The 20,432-nt window shown below is 31.4% G+C and overlaps 1 protein-coding gene across 1 annotated transcript in view; it reads right to left on the bottom strand.

Moving 5' to 3' along the window:
- Nucleotides 1-20,432, bottom strand: part of Ice2 (Interacts with the C terminus of ELL 2) — a 105,651-nt gene that overhangs the window by 53,973 nt on the left and 31,246 nt on the right. Inside the window, exons 7-11 of the mRNA XM_067281115.1 lie at nucleotides 19,104-19,278; nucleotides 8,710-9,409; nucleotides 3,659-4,119; nucleotides 3,509-3,532; nucleotides 3,338-3,439 (exon numbers count right to left, since the gene is read on the bottom strand). Of these exons, the coding sequence (XP_067137216.1) occupies nucleotides 3,338-3,439; nucleotides 3,509-3,532; nucleotides 3,659-4,119; nucleotides 8,710-9,409; nucleotides 19,104-19,278 (1,462 nt within the window). The remainder of the gene's footprint in view (nucleotides 1-3,337; nucleotides 3,440-3,508; nucleotides 3,533-3,658; nucleotides 4,120-8,709; nucleotides 9,410-19,103; nucleotides 19,279-20,432) is intronic.

Below are 20,432 nucleotides of genomic sequence, written 5' to 3'. Positions count from 1 at the left end.
TATTGGAAAACTTTTTTGAAACATCTGATTTCTTAGGCCCTCCTACAAGCTTAAACAATATGACATTTTGCATATTATTTTACTATAACATTTGATTGTATATTATTAATTTTTTTGTAGCTTCTCAAATGTAGTTAATAAACAGTCTTTAAATGCTCTTTAATAAATAGTAATTATTTGTAACTGCAAAAAACTAACAAATTATTTAGCTTAATATGAAATAAGCACATATGAAAATACTATAAATGTTTTAAACATGAATTCAGAACACTTTTTCAGAATTCTTTTCTTATATTTTATTTTCATATTGCAGTTATAATTATAGCTCTCTACAGAATTACTTTAAAAATTTTCATTAATTAAAAATAATTAAAGAACATAATACAGTAACATAATAATTTTAATTTTAAAAATTTAGAATAAAAAATAAATGAAATCAAATAAAATCTATTTTCTTTTATGAAGCAAAAGTAACTTAAAATTTTCATTCAGAAGTTTCATTAACTATTGGGTTGTTCGGAAAGTAATTTCGCTTTTTTATTACTAGAGGAATTAGATGTATTTTACCAGCCAATTTTATTTTAAACCACATTTTCATTATATACTTCGACAGCTGACATTTTAAGGCTTATTTGTAAAAAATTTTGTTTGATTCTGTACAATTGTTTTTTTTTCGGTGTCCCATCAAATTTGGAAAATCGAAAGCATCATTTTCCACATATTTTGCTTTTTTATAACTAAAAAACCAAAATGCTGTTCAAACAAGAAAAAAATTGTGGTACATGTTTGGAAAAGATGTTGCAACTGAATGAATAATCAGTCCATCAGAGTGGAAAAAACAATCAAGTATCTCGGCATCTGGCTTGACCATCGCTTGAATTGGTATGAACATATAAAACATATAACTAACAAGACCAACATGATTTTCCAAGCATTTTCTCAAGTTGCATGCAAGAAATGGGGCCTAAAATCTGATGCTGTTAGCATCATTTATAAACATATTTTTATTCCCATCATTACCTACGCAAGTGGCAGCTGGGGCTGGGCTGCCAAAAAGGTACACCCAAGCAGGAAATTAATATCGTCCTAACGTAAAGCCTTGATCCTTATCTCTGGGGCCTACAGAACCATGCCCAACAGGAGTCTACAAATCATTACTCGTAAACCGCCTATCACCAACATTACCCTAGCCAGGCATGAGCTTTGGAAGCTCAAAACTGGTCATTATATCTGTACTATCACATGCAACACTCCTGCCACTAATTATGAGAGAATGAATCCAGTCACCGACCTTACTCCCCCATACATCCACTACTACATCAGCACTGACATGCCTATCAACCTGACTTGGAAATCTACACAGACAGTTCAGGAATTAATGGAAACATTGGCTGCGCCTTTGTTGTACTCCAAGAAAAATACAAGATTCATCACCAAACGTACAGGCTTGATAATCTTTGCAGTGTTTTTCAGGCTGAACTTGAGGCCATTCACATGGCAATAAGCTGGTCTGAACAGAACTCCACTAATAAACAGATTGCCATCCTCACTGATTGCCAGTCTGCCATTAATCTGATCAACAGCAGGCAGCTTCATCCTCTCACTATTGAGATCAAAAATCTCACCCATAATTCATCCAACAGTTATAGCATCAGCTGGGTCCGTGGGCATCAAGGTACTGCCGGAAATGAGAGAGCAGACCAGCTGGCAAGGCAGCCGCTAACAACAGTGCGCTGCGGCCCATTTACAACAAAATCAGTCACCACAAAATCATTAGTCTTCTGTATAATGATGTTCACTGGCAAAACTCCTGACAACTCAATCATAGCAACCAAACCTACCATTTCATTCCCAACATCATTGAGCACCGCAGCTATACCTGGATTAACAACAATTCTCTACTCACGCAGTTTATTACCGGTCACGGGAGGTTCTCCTGCTATCTAAACCAGTTTATGGGAAAATGGAATCCTCTTTGTGCCATCTGTAAGGAGGTGGATGGCCCTGATCATTATCTTTCAGATGTATCTGTATACAAAAGGAAAGACTTGAAATCGAACTCACTTCAGCAAAACTCAACATCTCCTGGCCATGCCAACAGCTAGACCTCTTTAAACACAAGGAACTATATTCAGTCTTTGTAAATCTTGCGCGTGCTTATGAATACATTGCACTCACCACCACGAGAGAGTAGCTCCTCTCTCATTTCCTCCTGTTTCATCGCCTCTGCCTCTGCTCTAGCCCTACTGTAAATATTGCACATATGCTACATCAATTGTATCTGCTTTCTATATTGATCTGTATTGTTTTGTACTTTTTTTGGTACTGTATTGTTTTGTATTTAAACTCCAACTATATATAACACTTTATATTTTGTTTCGTATCCTCTTATTACTGTAACCTATTTTACAATTTGTTTTATGTACTCACAAGTTTTGTAACTCCTGTGTTTAATTCCATTTCTGCATCCAACCACATCTTTATGTTATATTATTATACATTAACACTTGTATCATTATATTTCATCAATTTACTATCATCCAAGAATTTTATTATTTTAGATAATTCTGTAATCACCCAAATATTTGCAAACAAGCTGTAAATTAACTGTACTAACACTTGTATCTACTCCTCATATTGTATCTACTCCCATTTATCATCCCAAATTAGCATCTTAAATATTTCTGTAATTATCTGTATTTGTAAACAACTTGTAATTTAACTGTATATTGTTTTCACCCCCCCAACAGTGCAATGCAGAACCGAGGCATGTACCGATTTTGTACATAATAAATGATATTGACTGACTGACTGACTGTCTGTCTGTCTTTCCATAATCTCAAAAACGATGTTAGATAGATGAAAGTTGAGACCATATATGGAAATCTTAGAGGCAAGAGGCCTGAAATTAACTATATACGAACTTCCAGTCTAGAATGGAAGTCATGTAATTTCAATTCAAAAATTTATCAGGAAAAGTATGATGTACAGGGGCAAGACGCTGCTAATTTGTTGTGGAGAGCATATATTTTAAATTAAATAAATTAAAAATATAATTAAAAATTGCATCCCGGCATTGTGATGATGTCACAATAAATAATTGCTTATTCTTTCTAAATTTGCTTAAAAATTTTGCTAATCTTCTTTCAAAATAAAATTCAATTTTGAGTAATATATGGTATATTCAATTACAGTTAAAAATTTAATTTTTTTAACAAGATTCTGATAAATTTCAAATTATATCAATTGGGAAAATATATGGAAAAATAATTTGTTGTATGCATTATTTTAATATGAAAATCATTATTTATAATATCATAGATTTATTCCAACATACCTGTATTTATTTCACATTTTTCTTGAGATTTATTTAATGAAGGTTTTGTTTTTGTACCTAACATTTCTTCTTGCAAACAAAGTATTTCATCTAATGTAGATACTAAAATATATATAAAATATTAATACTTATGTAAAAATTTTAAGATGTAACATAACTTTCATCACTTACTTTTTGTATCTTTATTTCCATTTTCTGAAATATTTAAAATTACAATATATTATTTATATTTATTTCAACTATATATACAATGTATGCCTTTTTTTTATGTTAAATATTGTTAATAAATGAAATTTATTTAATATAATTTTATTGACTTACTTTTAGTTTCTTGATTTATACTGTCTGGAAATGATATACATTCAGCAGTTTTATTGGTTATTACTTCACTACAATCACTATCTTGAGTTTTATTAAGTTCATTTTGTAAACAAACTGCTTTATTAGTTGTACTTTCATCATTATCATCATCATCAGCATCATTTTGCGGTGAAGATATGGTTGTATGAGATATATCATTAGTAACATCAACATCGGGAGTTGTATAATTTTCATCTATAACAAGGTTATCATCTTCAGAATCTTCAGAAACATTATTAATATTAAACTGACACTCATTTTCTGTGGTTGACTGCTCCAATCCTTTTTCAGCAGTGTGATCAACTTCCAAAATTTTCAAATTCTGAATATTTTCTTTCAAACTTTTACTATCATCAGAATTACTTTCCAGAATAATTCCATCTTCAGCAATTTCTAATTCATTTATTTGGCTTGAAGTATTTCTTTAATAAATTAAAAAAAAACATTAGATAATAGGTTTTTAACTATTAGATATAAAATTAAATTTTCTTTTTTAACTATTGTAATTAATATAAACACACTATAAAACAAAAATCATTTTAAAAAAGCTGCAGCTACACACACTTTGTTATTATGTTTTATAATATTGTTTTTATAAATTTACAAAACAGAATATAAAAATTGTATACTATAATTTTAAGTAAATTACTAAATTTAATAAAACTATAAATTACTATTAAATATTTTGGCAAAAATTAAAATAGCATTGGTTTTTGTGCATGGTATTATCATTATCCTGATGTGGTTTGCAGATATTTAATTAAAATAGCAATTACAATGAAAGAAAAAGGAGAAAAGAAAAAAACTAGAAGAAAATTAAAAATTATATTTTTAACTGTAATTAAATTAATACATTAAAATTTTGATTGCTTTTTTTTCAGCATACAACTTAGAATTTAAAACCAATTTATACATAACATAATAATTTTATCAACTAACAAACATAACTTTTCTTATTATTAAAGTTCAGTAGTTTTAACTTTTAAATTAAAATAAAAATAAACTGAAATTATTGTAAAAATATAAAGTAATTAAAGGTTATATTCTCAATCTTTAAATAATAAGAAAGATAAGTAATTTATTTTGTTTAAATTCTAATCTAAAATTTATTTGAGAACATTGAAAATATTATAGTAAAAATAGATTACTGTAACTTCTGTCATATAAGACACACTTTTTCCAAAAAATCTACCACAAAAAAAAAAAAAAAAAATCATCTTGTATCTAATAAGGTGATATAAGGTTGGATAAGCTTCAGCATTATAGTTATTGTACAATACTTTAAATGACTAGTCAGACCAATCAGAGTAAAATACATATGATCTACTGAATAAATTATAAATTACTACATAAAGAAAAGTGTAAATAATGCTTATATATAAAGTCATCAGTCTCAAGTGAATCACTTGATGTATTCATCTTATTTGATTTATGTTACTAAATAATATAGTTTTAATGTAATTTTTCCTCAACTTGTCACTGTAGACAAATGTTTAGTTAATAATTTAAGCTGAAATTACTTTAAAATTTGTTAGAATAAGCATAACAATGGCAATGTGAAGTGGGTATTGTTGAGATGATTAAAATACGAGTTTATTTTAGTACATACAGTTATATATGTAATATGTTATACATATTACATACAGGTATAGGACAAAATAATAGGAACACCTGTGAAAGAATGCAAAATATTTATTAGTAGGGAGTTGGGCCACCATTGGCCTGAATTACAGCTTGTATCTGACGTGGAATTGACAAATAAAGGTCGTGCAGAAAGTTTAAGGGAATTCGCATCCATTCCTCCTGCAGAGCAGTCTCGAGTTCAGGTAGTGTGCGTGGAGGAGGAAACTGAGCACAAATTTTGTTCTCTAAAAAACCCCACACAGGCTCAATGACGTTGAGACCAGGTGACTGAGGACACCACGTAAGATGTTCCATTTCATCATTATGCTCATCCAACCATGTTTGAACACAGCGAGCAGTGTGTACAGGGGCATTGTCATCCTGGAATAGAGGACATTCTCCAGGATACTGAGTATGAAGAATAGGGTGTAAATGATCTGTGAGAATAATGCTTGCCTCTGACCTTCTCCCTCAGGACTACAAGTGGCCCCAAGCCACACCATAATATCGCTCCCCACAGCATCACATAGCCCCCTCCATGCTTCACGGTAGGAACCAGACAGTCAACATGAAATGCCACTGCTGGTGTTGGCCAGACAAACACACATCTGGTGGTCTGAAATAATGTAAGTGATGATTTGTCAGACCAGATGACCTGTTCCCATTACTGTTGTGTCCAGTTTCGGTGGTCTCGACACCACTGTCGTCGCTTCATAGCATTCTGCAGTGACACTAATGGCTTTGGGATGGCTACTCGGCCATGAATGCTTGCAGCATGCTGCTCCCGTTGAATAGTTTTGGTGGATACGAGGTACTGGAAATGGGTGTTCATCTAGGAGGTTATCTGCGGCAGTGTAGTCTTATGTTTTCGGGCAGCTATCCTCTTCAACACTTGTCTATCCCGGTCAGTCAACTTCGACTTTCGCCCACTGTTCTGCTTCGCAAAGGACACCTTTCCCAGTTTTGTGTAGGCTGTCATAACCCCTGACACAGTGGACCTTGAAACACCCATAAGGTTGGCTGTTCTAGAGACTGACACTCCAGTGAGGCGAGCTCCAATAATCATGCCTCTTTGCACATCAGACAGGTCGGACATAATGGCGCTTTGCTGGGAACAGAATTTTCTCATGCAACTGTAACACCACCAAATGCTCAACTGATACCTTCCCTTTCACCCCCACTGGATGACAGAATGTTGCGAGATGTGGTGGGGCTGTATCGGATGGTCGAAGTACAACACATTTCGAAAGGGGTGTTCCTATTATTTTGTCCTATACCTGTATATATGTGTTTTATGTACTGTACATGTATTACTATATATATATATATATATACATATAACTATATATACTGTATATATAGTTATATGTATAATCAAATGTTTTATTTTTTCTAATCAAGATTTGAACTTACATGTGCATGTTTGTGTGTACTTTTGTGTGTGCATATTTTCTTTTTTATCATCAAAAAGAGTCCTACATAAAAATTAACTTGTTTCCAAAATTACACAATAACTAATTTATTGCAACTCATTCCAACTTACAACGAAAAATCCAGCAACGAACTGCTTAACTTTCTCAGTAACATTTAAAATTTCATGTGATGCCACCTGTTATGACATTTCATTAAATTTTTTTTTAATTTTTATTATAAAATGGCAAAAAGCTTAATTTTGAGATTAGGGATGAGCTTTATAAAAAGTTGTAAATGCTAATAATGAGTAAAATCTTCATTAAGTCCGAACCTACTAAAGATATGATATATATCCCCCAGTGGCTTAGCGTGGGTGTCAGCCGCCCGGGGCGGAGGAAAATTTTGCCGCCCCCTTATTTAGGTATTATTATTATTTATTGTGAAATTTTGCCGCCCCCTTAAAGTGCCGCCCGGGGCGGGCCGCCCCTGCCGCCCCACCACGCTATGCCACTGATATTCCCCCCCCCTATCTCCACTACTCCCTGGACCTTCAGTCACCAAAATTTAATAGCATTAATCCCAATACACAAAACCTCCCTGCAAAATTTCAAAAATTTTTGACAAAATGCACAGGAGTTGTTAAGCTTCAAAGAGAGTGAACAAAATTATTCCCTCCCATATACACACAAAAAAACCCAAAATTTTTTTGCATTTATCAATGTTTCAAGGTACTGGATCCAAAATGTAAAAATTTTCGGGGGTCATTTTTGGACCAATCACTATACTTTCCCTCTGTTATATATAACAGTGCCAGGAAAGTAAAATCTATACATCTAATCTTATAGAAGATATAATAATATTTCAATATTTTGAATGAAAAATTGGATGTTTGATTTTATGCATTAGAATTTCATATCCCAGTTCTTCAAAAATATATTTTTTTTTTCTAAATCATAAATGTATTTCATATTATAGTGTGTCTTAATAAGCAAGAAATATAATTATTATTATAAACAAGTTTAAATATAAATACAATTCATTTATAATTATAAAAAATTTATTTTAAAACTATATTTATTCCAAATAAAAATTGATCTAAAAATTTATTCACTTGTAGATTTACAAATTTATGTAGATAGAATTTTATATCACTATTAATAAATGTTAAACTTGATAGAAATTTGAAATGTGTGTGTGATTTTTCATGTAATAAAACCAATGAAAGACTCATATTTAGAAATCAATAATAAAGTTCATTACTTAGAATTTTCAGTGTAAGTCTTTATCTCTAGAATCTGCAGATAATTTATATACATTATATTGTGTCAAAAACTTTGCACAGCCAACAAATACAATATAACAATGTAAAATGCTCAAAACAGGTTCTATCAATAAAAATATATATTCTTATAATTATTTTATAAAATTAATAATTTTACAATGAAACTTTGCCTGATAACATATTTGATATTTTTAGAACGCATTATCATCATCCACTATATACAATAGATTCCACTTACTGTAATCACAGATATTACCATCAACCATTTAATGTAATCAAAATTAGTATATTTGAAAAATAAGTTAATAACAGTAATAATTGTTATTATAATAAAAATAATAACAAGTGTAATTAATAAATCTTTAAGTTACACAAATATATATATTTTTTAATTATTTTAATGTATTCTTTTCATGTCAGGGCCAATAGAAGTAGAATTTTCACTTATTGTAATTATGCTACTTAATGTTATCATCATCAGTATTAGCACGTCCTAAAGTAATTATAATAAATGGATTCTACTGTATTTCAAGATTTTATGTAATAACTTTTCATATTTTTCTTAAAACTGAAATTCATCTAAGATTTAGCAATAACAAGAATTTCTATTTCATCTATTTTTTTTTAACTGAAGCTAATAACTGATAACTTTTTTTAACTTTTTAAACTGAAGCTATATATTATGTTTACAAACCTTTGATCAGAAGTCATTTGTTGTATAAAATGCTCATCTTCTAATTTTCTTTTTTTACTCTCTGGATCTGTGTTAACATCATCACTTTTAGCTTGCTTCAAATTAATACCATTATCTGATTCAATCTCTTTAGCAATATCATTGTTTTTGGAACTGGGAGATTCTGGACTATCCATATCTCTATTATTCATTTCTGAAGTTAGCTCTTCTTCCTTTTCATGTTGTCTTTTCAAATTAATATCCTTACATATATCAGAGATTGGAGAATTTGGAGACTTTCCAGTTTCGATATCATCATTATTTATTTCTGAGATTTGATTTGTTTCTACTTCAATATTTCTTTTTAAATTATCTTCTGTTCTCAAATCTTTATCATCATCACATTTAGGCATTGTTTTTTCACCACATTTTTTATTCTCTTGCACATTTAATGATGATTTTTTATATTCATTTGAAGTACTTTGACCAAATGTTTCATGTTGAAGAAAATCAGATTGAAAAAGTTCATCTTGTAAAACTGCTATTTCTCTTTCTTGATTATCATTTTGTATATTTTTTTGGCTACATTTTTCCTTTTTAACAGGATTGAAATGTGTATAGTGCAATTTCACTGCATATTTATAATAAAGTTTCCTTTTTCTTACTGTACACCATATTCCTGATGGTACTGGTTTGTCAATATATATTTGTTTTTTTGGTACTGTGGAGAAAAAATTGAATATTAGAAGCTTTTAATAAAATTATTGTAACTAAAATATTTCCAATATTACTTTCTTTCATTTACAAATATGAATTTTAGAAAATTCTATATATAATAATCTTTACAACTTTTATCAGAAAATATTAAAAATTATTATTATTTTTTGGATAATAAAGTTTAATAAAGGTCTTATGAAAATATCAAATATTTTAAATTATTTTTATATTGATTAAATATTAATACACTTATGTAATACTATGATTAATTATAAAAAATAAATCTTTTTTGAATGAAAGAAAAAAATCTGTTTTAGGTAAGCAATCAATCGATTTTGTATTTGTAAATTTGAAATTATAAAATAATAATTTTCTTGATTACAGTTTTGTTGATAAAGTTAAAATAACTTTTAATCATACTTATGGGTATAGCTCTCACCAGAAGTTATTCAGATGAATAAAATCACCAGAAGTATGAAGTAGATAAATCCATTTTGAACAAATAAAGACAAAATATATGTCCATGATATGCTATAATTTATACATTTAACTAACTAGATTATTTCTTTAAAATAACTAGAAGTGATTAATGTTTTTATAATAAAATTTAGGAAATGTAATCAACAGATTAAAATATATTTATTTATGAAACAAATTCATTTGTACCTTAACCTTCACTCCTTAAATAATCTTACCCATTTCAGCAATAGCACATCTATCAAAGAGCCTTAATTGAATTCCAGTGAGATTTAATCTGAAAAAAAAAACCTTTTGGACTAATGTTTTTCAATCTGCAAATGGAGATCTTCAGGTCTTGGATTTTTGATAAATGGTTTGGATATTTGACAAGGAAATGCTTGAATGAGATTCAAACACTCTCTCATCAAATATTTTAAATCAGAACTGAAATTATATAAGCCTTAGTAATAATTATAAATAATAGAAAGTAATATTAACGTTGAAGCAGTAGTGCATAAAATAAATGGAAAAGCAGTGAATGATTAGAAATGATTTTTAAAATAATAATTATGTTCATATCTAATTATAAAATAACTGAAGTTTAGTTTGGCAATTAATAACATACTGAGTCTAAACTTATTCAAATGCTCTTTTTATGTGAACATTGATCTTTCATGAGTACCACTGATCTACTTTTATTGACTTTTAATATCAATGGTACTCATGAAAGGAGAACATTACATGGTCCTCTGGAACCAGTATCTCACTGATACATATTGTGAGTCTGTTGAAGAAGGATATCTTGACAAACTCCATGTGCATGTCATCAAATTTATTTGTAATCAGATTTAGCTTTAGCCAAAAACTTAAAATTGAACAAGGCAATAGGTGCTTCCCTTGGTTCACCTAAACTTTTTGCCTATGCAAAAATACAAACTGGGCATCATCACACAACCCGTAGGTGATTTCCTAAGTGCCCTCAGAAAATGCCACTCATAACATTCTTAAAGGATACTTAAAAACTTATAACTTTGCCATCAATAACACACAGCAATTAATTGTTGAACTGAAAAACTCCAACTATCTAATAACATTCATGTTACACTGTTAGTTTCCACTGCTCTATACCCTTCGATTAACCTCCAACCATATTTCTGTACTTTTAGAGATTTATCATTACACAAGCACGAAAAACCCAATATTGCACAAAGATATCCTAGAGCTAGCCCATATGTTATGTTATTCATTGTTCTTCCAGTATGATTATAACACATTTGTTCAATGTAAAGGAGTAACTATGGGCATCCCCTAGCTAGGTGACCTGTATGAGATGGTAATAAGATTACATAGGAAATTATTAGAAAAAACAGTTCTACCTAAAACACACATATACAAAATATGTTGATGATATTATTGTTGTAATTATTATATGAAAAGAAAAAACAGCAATTAATAAATTTTTACAACAAATGAACAACCACCACTATGGTCTCACTATTAAATTAGATCAAACCAGCAGCACAGAAGTACATTTCCTAGATCTTGAAATCAACATCAGAAATAACTGGGTCCATACAAAAGTATAATATAAACCAACACACACCTTTATTTATACTGGCAACCTCCTATAACATATATATTTAAGATTGCAGCTTTTAGGGTCTTAACCAAAAGAGCTTTTACCCACTTCACAAATTGTTCTGACACAATCAAAGAACTAGAACACCTTGAATGAATATCCACAACACATGGTTACCACAAGAAACCTTATCAGGAATTTAGCCAGTACAATTTCCAACAACACTCACACCTTGGACCCTAAAGATGAAGACTGATGCAATCAACATAGAAACATGAGCCATATCATTCTAGACTATAACCACAATATGCTACCACTATATAAGGAAATAACAAATCTAAAAGAGACCAAATTAACTTTCAGGAGCAATCCCACCATCTTTAACATCTTTAACATCCTTAGGAATGGAAAAGATAAGACGAATAAGCTTAGGATACTGGGGGGCATATAAAGTTCCTTTGAAAGACAACCAATTTGGCTATGAACTTGAATATATCAGTTCCATCACAAGATCACACAAAATAAGACTAATTAAACACAAACATGATATCAACAAAAAGAAAAAAACATTGTCCTAGCCATGTACTCAACAGATAACAATATGCATGCCTTCCTTGACAAGATTACTATCATCAAGAGATCAAAACATGCCGACTCCATCAAGATACTAGAAGCAAAATAAATATTTAAATCTGACAAAAAGAGCCACTGCATAAATTTTAAAGATGAAAAACAACTATCGTATGCATGGCAATCCTTATATGATCATGTGACCAAATATGACATAACATGATGTAAGGATAGTATAACAAAATGTTCTTGGTTATAATTATATAAGCTTTAAATGTTTACTTTATTACTTTTATATTTTCAGTACCTCTATTTATTTTTATTTTACTGTTACTTTTATTTATATTTTTATATATTTCGGAAATTTATTTCGTTTAATTTTTCAAAAAAAGTCATTGTTTGATTCAATCATTTCATCATCGATTATACAGAATACATACATCAAATGAATACCAGAACATCTCCAACTGCAAATCAAAAATGTTAGTCAGAATCTTTTTTTTTCAAATTAAAACCTTATTTGAATACAATTTAAGGTTTTTGATTAAAGTAATTATTATATCATTCCAATCTACTAAGTGATATTTTAACTCCTAGTCTATTTAACCTTCCTGATGACTTTTAGCATAAATGAACAGGCTGTATATGACATTGCTAACATCAAGCAGTTGTTGTACTCAATGGGCAGAAGTGACATCTAAACAAACCAAGATGGGCTAGTTTTTTAACAACTTTTAAAAAATCAAGTGAAGTGCTAATGAGTATACATACTGTACAGTTACTTCGTCTCTTTTGTGCTTACAGTATATACAATTTCTGTCATCTTTGTCATACACACTATGATAATGTATGATCTTGTAACATATGTCTTTTTATACAATAAAAGACAGAAATCTCAAGAGACTGAATAATTTCAAGTACAGTTATTTCTTATATGTAGGGAGTTAAAAACAGAAATTTGTCAAACAGATATTTTCCTGAGTATGAAGAAAATCTATTGTTCACAATACAAAACATTCTTGGAACAACAGATAATTTTTGGTAGCCCAAGCAATCCAATAAAATGAGATTCTACTGTATAGAATCAATTAACAAAAGGTTTATGTACGTATAATATCTATCAGTATCTAACCAGTTTGTACTGGTTAGTCCATTAGCTCATCAATCGGTATGAATGAATTGTCTCTTCCAAAAGGAGAAATGTTTTGAAATGAATACATACCCAGTTACATTTTATTAAATTAAACCTTCATTTATTTATCTATGAAAATTCATCCACAAAAGCTTACATAAATTAATATTTTATGCACAAAAATTTTGCTTACAAAAACTAATTTTAATGAAGAACAAATGCTGATTTCCACAGTAATATATTTTATTCTACTTTGTTCAAATGCTATTTTATTTTATATAAATGTGGTGATTTACATATAGTAATTTAAGAAATATCTGTAAACTACAATAATCCATTTATTAAAACAGCAATAATACATAATATATTCATAGTCATTGATTGTATTTCATAGTTTATTACATAATTTTGTGTAAAAACTAGTTCTTGTATATTTATCATTACTTGAATTAGTCTTTTTTCTTCATACAAAAAAGTATATATTCAACTTTATACTGCTAATATTATTGTTTAAATATCTGTATTTTATAACGAGAAATAATACAACACTAAATTTTAGGAGTTTAGAGATTTTTTACATTATTAAACACTTACTCAGACTCAGCTTCTTAATGAATATACTAGAAACATCCAATACACCTTATTGCTGAGAACAACTATTTATTAACTAAAACTAACGTTTTCGGCCCAATTTATGGGCCATCTTCAGGTTACAGTTGTTCGACTCTAATGCAAAATCAAACACGTTCAAAATTAAACCAAATTAGAACATACGTTTAAATTAAACTAATAGAACAAGCATATCACAAAATAATAATTAACAAAATCAAATAACATGAAAAATGAAAATGAAAATAAAAATAAAATAAAATACTGTGACTGGCCGTAAATCTTAAGGAACAATTCCTTATGCATTAACTCAGATACCTACTGAGTCACGGCAGACTTATTTTTACGTGTGTTACGTCTTACTATGTATTTCCAGGATGACGGTAACCCCGTCGCATCCTTATAATTTAAACATCTGTCAGCCAAACTCGCTCTGTAGATTTCGCATTTCTCAGTTATGGATGACAGCGTTGGCGAGCGTACTTTTGCAAGAATTTTGGCATCTTCCCATTCAACCACTGAACCATCCGCTTGCGCCATTTTGGATAATGCTGTTGCGCACCTGTTTTTTGCAACATCGTACCGGTGCTCCTTTATCTTCACTCCAAGGTTTCTATTAGTGACACCTACGTAGTCCTTATCGATTCCCAACTGGTCATTTTTGTAGGGAATTGCATATACTCCTGCCTGCTCTTTATCATCAATTCTTTCTTTGTCATTTCTAATCAACCTATACACTGTGGGGGCCCTTTTGCATATTATACTGGTGTTTTTATGTCTCGCTATTTGCTTCATAATCGGGAAGAGACATTTATTATACGTAAATTTCGTGAATTTACCCCCAGCCTCCGGTTTCTTCTTAGAGCTGCTCCTAGGTTTTACGTACGCCGCTACTAAACGCTCTATAGTTCTTGTTCCAAACCCTAACTCCTTTGCTACCTTTTTGATTCTACTCAGCTCATTCATCGTGTCCATTATATTCGAGCAATAAAAACGCTCTTCTGATTAGGGCCCTAAATGCGGATGATTTATAAACCGTTGAGTCATTGGAATTTGCCGGAATATACATCGGATCATGTGTGGGCTTGATGTACACCTTCGTGTATAAAGCTCCACTCTTAAATTCAATGCCAACGTCCAAGAAGTGTAGCTCCTTGTTACTAACTTGCTCAAGGTTAAGTTTTAAGCCATGTTGGTTAGAGTTCACTTGGTCTAAGAATCGTTGTATCATTGCGTCATTCTTCCAAATAATTAGAACATCGTCCACATATCTTTTGTAGATAATTATGTATTCATTATAGTTGAAAAGTGTCATGTGTTCCATCTTTCTCACGACCAACTCACAGAGCAGGCCAGACATCGGGCTGCCCATTGGGACCCCTCTTAACTGCTTATAAACTTTACCTTGGAAACTGAAAAATGACTGAAAGCATATTAGATCAACCATCATCTCCAAATCTTTTCTGTGCTCGTATGCTTTTGGGTGCAACCCACATAACAGGTTCACCAACTCCTCAAAACACGAGGTAAGATTTATTGAAGGAAACATACTCTCGAAATCCATAACTGTCCCAATCTCATTGTCCATTAATGATATATCATGCAGGTTATTAACCAAACTAAACGGGTCCTTTGCGACAAATTGGTAGTCTTCAATTAGTGGTGTTAAATGCCTATGCATACGTTTTTCCAGAATGTAGGTTGGTCCTTTACATTTCTCTACAACCGGTCTAATCTCTTTACTGCTTTTATGTATTTTTGTGAACCCAAACAACCTAGGTATGCCTGGGCAGGTAATGTGGGCCCCTTTTAGGAAAAGGAATAACGATGCTATGGGTGATTTTTCCAATTTTTTTAGTTTTCTGTCAATTCTTTCAACAATACCTCAGTCTACCTCTTCACACTCCGTTTTTCTTATATAGTCATCCATGGCTTCATTGTACCTTTGTTTCTTCATTAAGACCAACTGCTTACTCTTATCTGCCCTAGTGACCACTATATCATTAGCATCCAACCATCTTCTAGCCTGGTTTATGCACAATTCTTTACTCTGCTTCCTGGAGGATTTTTCAGTTTTGAACGCCATTTTCCATCTGTAATAGTCCTTATCCACTTCACACATACCTACAATTCCTCTTTCTACTTCCGCTACTATGCCTCTCCAGTTTTTACTGTTGTCCGGAACATAATTAGGACCTTTCTCCAGAATCTGTTTAACACTTTGCGGGAGTTGAATCTGATCCCATAACATATACGGGGTAATATATAAATTGGACCGAAAACGTTAGTTTTAGTTAATAAATAGTTGTTCTCAGCAATAAGGTGTATTGGATGTTTCTAGCATATTCATTAAGAAGCTGAGTCTGAGTAAGTGAGTAATTATGGCGTCACTGGCTTGTCTACATAGGAGTTATAGGAAACTAGCTGTGAAAATTGTAAAAATTGACTCCAGATTACAATTCTTGAAAGAGTGTCGGGCAAGAAGAATTTATCCAATGTCCATTTTTAGAATTAAGTTGCCTGATGAATGTATGTCGATACAGGAAAGAGTAAGAATGCTATGCTTAAATAACTCAATTAAACGAGCAAAGAATATAAAGTACAGAACCATTAAAGAAATAGTGGAACTCAAAGAGAATTTATTTGAAAAGAACCCGGATACATTAGCGAATATCAATTTAAGAGTAGTTGGGAAACGGACCAGATAAGCATTAGTTTAAGGAAGAAATACAAGAAAAAACTGCTGTGGATTTCGAAAAAGCAACCGTCCAAGGTTAAGAGCATTTTAAAGCCAAGCCCGTATATATTATGGGATCAGATTCAACTCCCGCAAAGTGTTAAACAGATTCTGGAGAAAGGTCCTAATTATGTTCCGGACAACAGTAAAAACTGGAGAGGCATAGTAGCGGAAGTAGAAAGAGGAATTGTAGGTATGTGTGAAGTGGATAAGGACTATTACAGATGGAAAATGGCGTTCAAAACTGAAAAATCCTCCAGGAAGCAGAGTAAAGAATTGTGCATAAACCAGGCTAGAAGATGGTTGGATGCTAATGATATAGTGGTCACTAGGGCGGATAAGAGTAAGCAGTTGGTCTTAATGAAGAAACAAAGGTACAATGAAGCCATGGATGACTATATAAGAAAAACGGAGTGTGAAGAGGTAGACTGAGGTATTGTTGAAAGAATTGACAGAAAACTAAAAAAATTGGAAAAATCACCCATAGCATCGTTATTCCTTTTCCTAAAAGGGGCCCACATTACCTGCCCAGGCGTACCTAGGTTGTTTGGGTTCACAAAAATACATAAAAGCAGTAAAGAGATTAGACCGGTTGTAGAGAAATGTAAAGGACCAACCTACATTCTGGAAAAACGTATGCATAGGCATTTAACACCACTAATTGAAGACTACCAATTTGTCGCAAAGGACCCGTTTAGTTTGGTTAATAACCTGCATGATATATCATTAATGGACAATGAGATTGTGACAGTTATGGATTTCGAGAGTATGTTTCCTTCAATAAATCTTACCTCGTGTTTTGAGGAGTTGGTGAACCTGTTATGTGGGTTGCACCCAAAAGCATACGAGCACAGAAAAGATTTGGAGATGATGGTTGATCTAATATGCTTTCAGTCATTTTTCAGTTTCCAAGGTAAAGTTTATAAGCAGTTAAGAGGGGTCCCAATGGGCAGCCCGATGTCTGGCCTGCTCTGTGAGTTGGTCGTGAGAAAGATGGAACACATGACACTTTTCAACTATAATGAATACATAATTATCTACAAAAGATATGTGGACGATGTTCTAATTATTTGGAAGAATGACGCAATGATACAACGATTCTTAGACCAAGTGAACTCTAACCAACATGGCTTAAAACTTAACCTTGAGCAAGTTAGTAACAAGGAGCTACACTTCTTGGACGTTGGCATTGAATTTAAGAGTGGAGCTTTATGCACGAAGGTGTACATCAAGCCCACACATGATCCGATGTATATTCCGGCAAATTCCAATGACCAACGGTTTATAAATCATCCGCATTTAGGGCCCTAATCAGAAGAGCGTTTTGTATTGCTCGAATATAATGGACACGATGAATGAGCTGAGTAGAATCAAAAAGGTAGCAAAGGAGTTAGGGTTTGGAACAAGAACTATAGAGCGTTTAGTAGCGGCGTACGTAAAACCTAGGAGCAGCTCTAAGAAGAAACCGGAGGCTGGGGGTAAATTCACGAAGTTTACGTATAATAAATGTCTCTTCCCGATTATGAAGCAAATAGCGAGACATAAAAACACCAGTATAATATGCAAAAGGGCCCCACAGTGTATAGGTTGATTAGAAATGACAAAGAAAGAATTGATGATAAAGAGCAGGCAGGAGTATATGCAATTCCCTACAAAAATGACCAGTTGGGAATCGATAAGGACTACGTAGGTGTCACTAATAGAAACCTTGGAGTGAAGATAAAGGAGCACCGGTACGATGTTGCAAAAAACAGGTGCGCAACAGCATTATCCAAAATGGCGCAAGCGGATGGTTCAGTGGTTGAATGGGAAGATGCCAAAATTCTTGCAAAAGTACGCTCGCCAACGCTGTCATCCATAACTGAGAAATGCGAAATCTACAGAGCGAGTTTGGCTGACAGATGTTTAAATTATAAGGATGCGACGGGGTTACCGTCATCCTGGAAATACATAGTAAGACGTAACACACGTAAAAATAAGTCTGCCGTGACTCAGTAGGTATCTGAGTTAATGCATAAGGAATTGTTCCTTAAGATTTACGGCCAGTCACAGTATTTTATTTTATTTTTATTTTCATTTTCATTTTTCATGTTATTTGATTTTGTTAATTATTATTTTGTGATATGCTTGTTCTATTAGTTTAATTTAAACGTATGTTCTAATTTGGTTTAATTTTGAATGTGTTTGATTTTGCATTAGAGTCGAACAACTGTAACCTGAAGATGGCCCATAAATTGGGCCGAAAACGTTAGTTTTAGTTAATAAATAGTTGTTCTCAGCAATAAGGTGTATTGGATGTTTCTAGTACATTATTAAACATTTTTTCAAGACTTCTTTCATCTTCAGATCCTTTCAAATAGAATTTAAATAAAAAATGAAGAAAAAGCAGTCTTGAAATTTTATTTGAAAGAATCTGAAGACAGATAAAATGACTTGTAAAACCTTTAATCATATTTAGAAACCTCTAGACAACTAAACATTTAGCATTGCATTAATACTTATTTTTATAACGCAATCATATATTAATAGTAAAATGATTTATCTGAGCTTTATGTTTTAAATTTAAAAAGCCTTTATAGACTTATGTTTTAATTATCAGTTTTATTTCTTACCAGTAAGAGCTGACTGTTCAGATTCTGATGAAATTATAACTATGGGCAATTCCCATTCAATATCAGGTTCTAACTTTTGACTTATTAAAAGTAATTTCAACCCACTTAATGATATTATGATGTCAGCAGAATATTTATCTGCTAAGTTTCTAGCAATAGAATCTTGACTAACTGGCTGTAAAAAAAAATTGATAATTTGAATTAATAATTACTATCTATAAACAGCATTATTAATAATAATAAATAGTTATACTTAAATAGTCAATTAAATTTTTTGTTGAAGTGTTTCAAGATAAAATAAAATTTAGGTAATATAAAAATTTTTAAAATTTCATTAATATATTTACTGTAAGAATAAACTGAAATCTGTAATTTGATTTTTTCATATATATCCCATGCTTCCAAAGCAAGCATTGAAAGTAGGGTTTCTCAAACAGGATCCCGAGACCCCGGGATCTTGGTTGTTTTTTTAACCCAGGAAATATCCTGGGAAATCCCGCAAATTTATTAAAAATTCACGTTTTTCTTATTTTGTGTTAAAGTTCAGGAAATTTTGCAAATAGAAAGTATAATTAACTCATAAACTGTCAGAATACATTTGTATTTATTAATTTTAAACCTACTTATTAGTTTTTTAAATTTTTGCTCGTTATGGCATGTCACAAATGGTTAATAATCAATGAGTAGCTTGTTTGTGGCAGGATTCTGAAAATTCTTTACTTGTCAGAACCTGTAATATCTGGAATAATTGTGATTATGCTGTTTTAGTTTTTAACCATGCCCAGTAACTTCAATAACTGCATAACGCCAGGTTGTGCAAATTGGGCCAGGATACAAATGAGTACGAAGTCTGCAAGTATGAAGTTTTTCTTCATAAACCTAATTATTAAAGACAAACTGTCGAATTATTGGGCTACAAGCTTAATACCGCTATTAAAGCAGTCAAGGTAGACAAATCAAGAATACTAGAGAGCAATAGAAGTACTACAATCTCGAAAACGAACTAGAAATCTCCAGGCTACAGGTGAAAAAACACATAACTGTTTTCTCTTAAATGCATTAAACATGATTCCAATGACATCAATTGAATCGGAAAGGGCATTCTCAGTAGCAAGACTTTTTATTACTAAAATAAGAATTAGATTGAGTGATTGGAATATTGACCATCTTTGCTTTTTAAAATCTTATAAAAATTTACAATAATATTTTATATTATGTTTTATTTAAAAAACGAAAATTACCTTCTAAGTTAGGAGTTTGATCTAAATTCATTTTTTCTTTAAATTTTCAACTTAATTCAAAGTCACATTTTTTTTTTTTATTGTTGTA

This window comes from Centruroides vittatus, unplaced genomic scaffold (genome assembly GCF_030686945.1).
Source record: "Centruroides vittatus isolate TY-2023 unplaced genomic scaffold, ASM3068694v2 contig_905, whole genome shotgun sequence".
NCBI lineage: Eukaryota > Metazoa > Arthropoda > Arachnida > Scorpiones > Buthidae > Centruroides > Centruroides vittatus.
The sequence above is the reverse complement of the archived record's forward strand: the minus strand, read 5'-3'. Positions and strand labels throughout refer to the sequence as shown.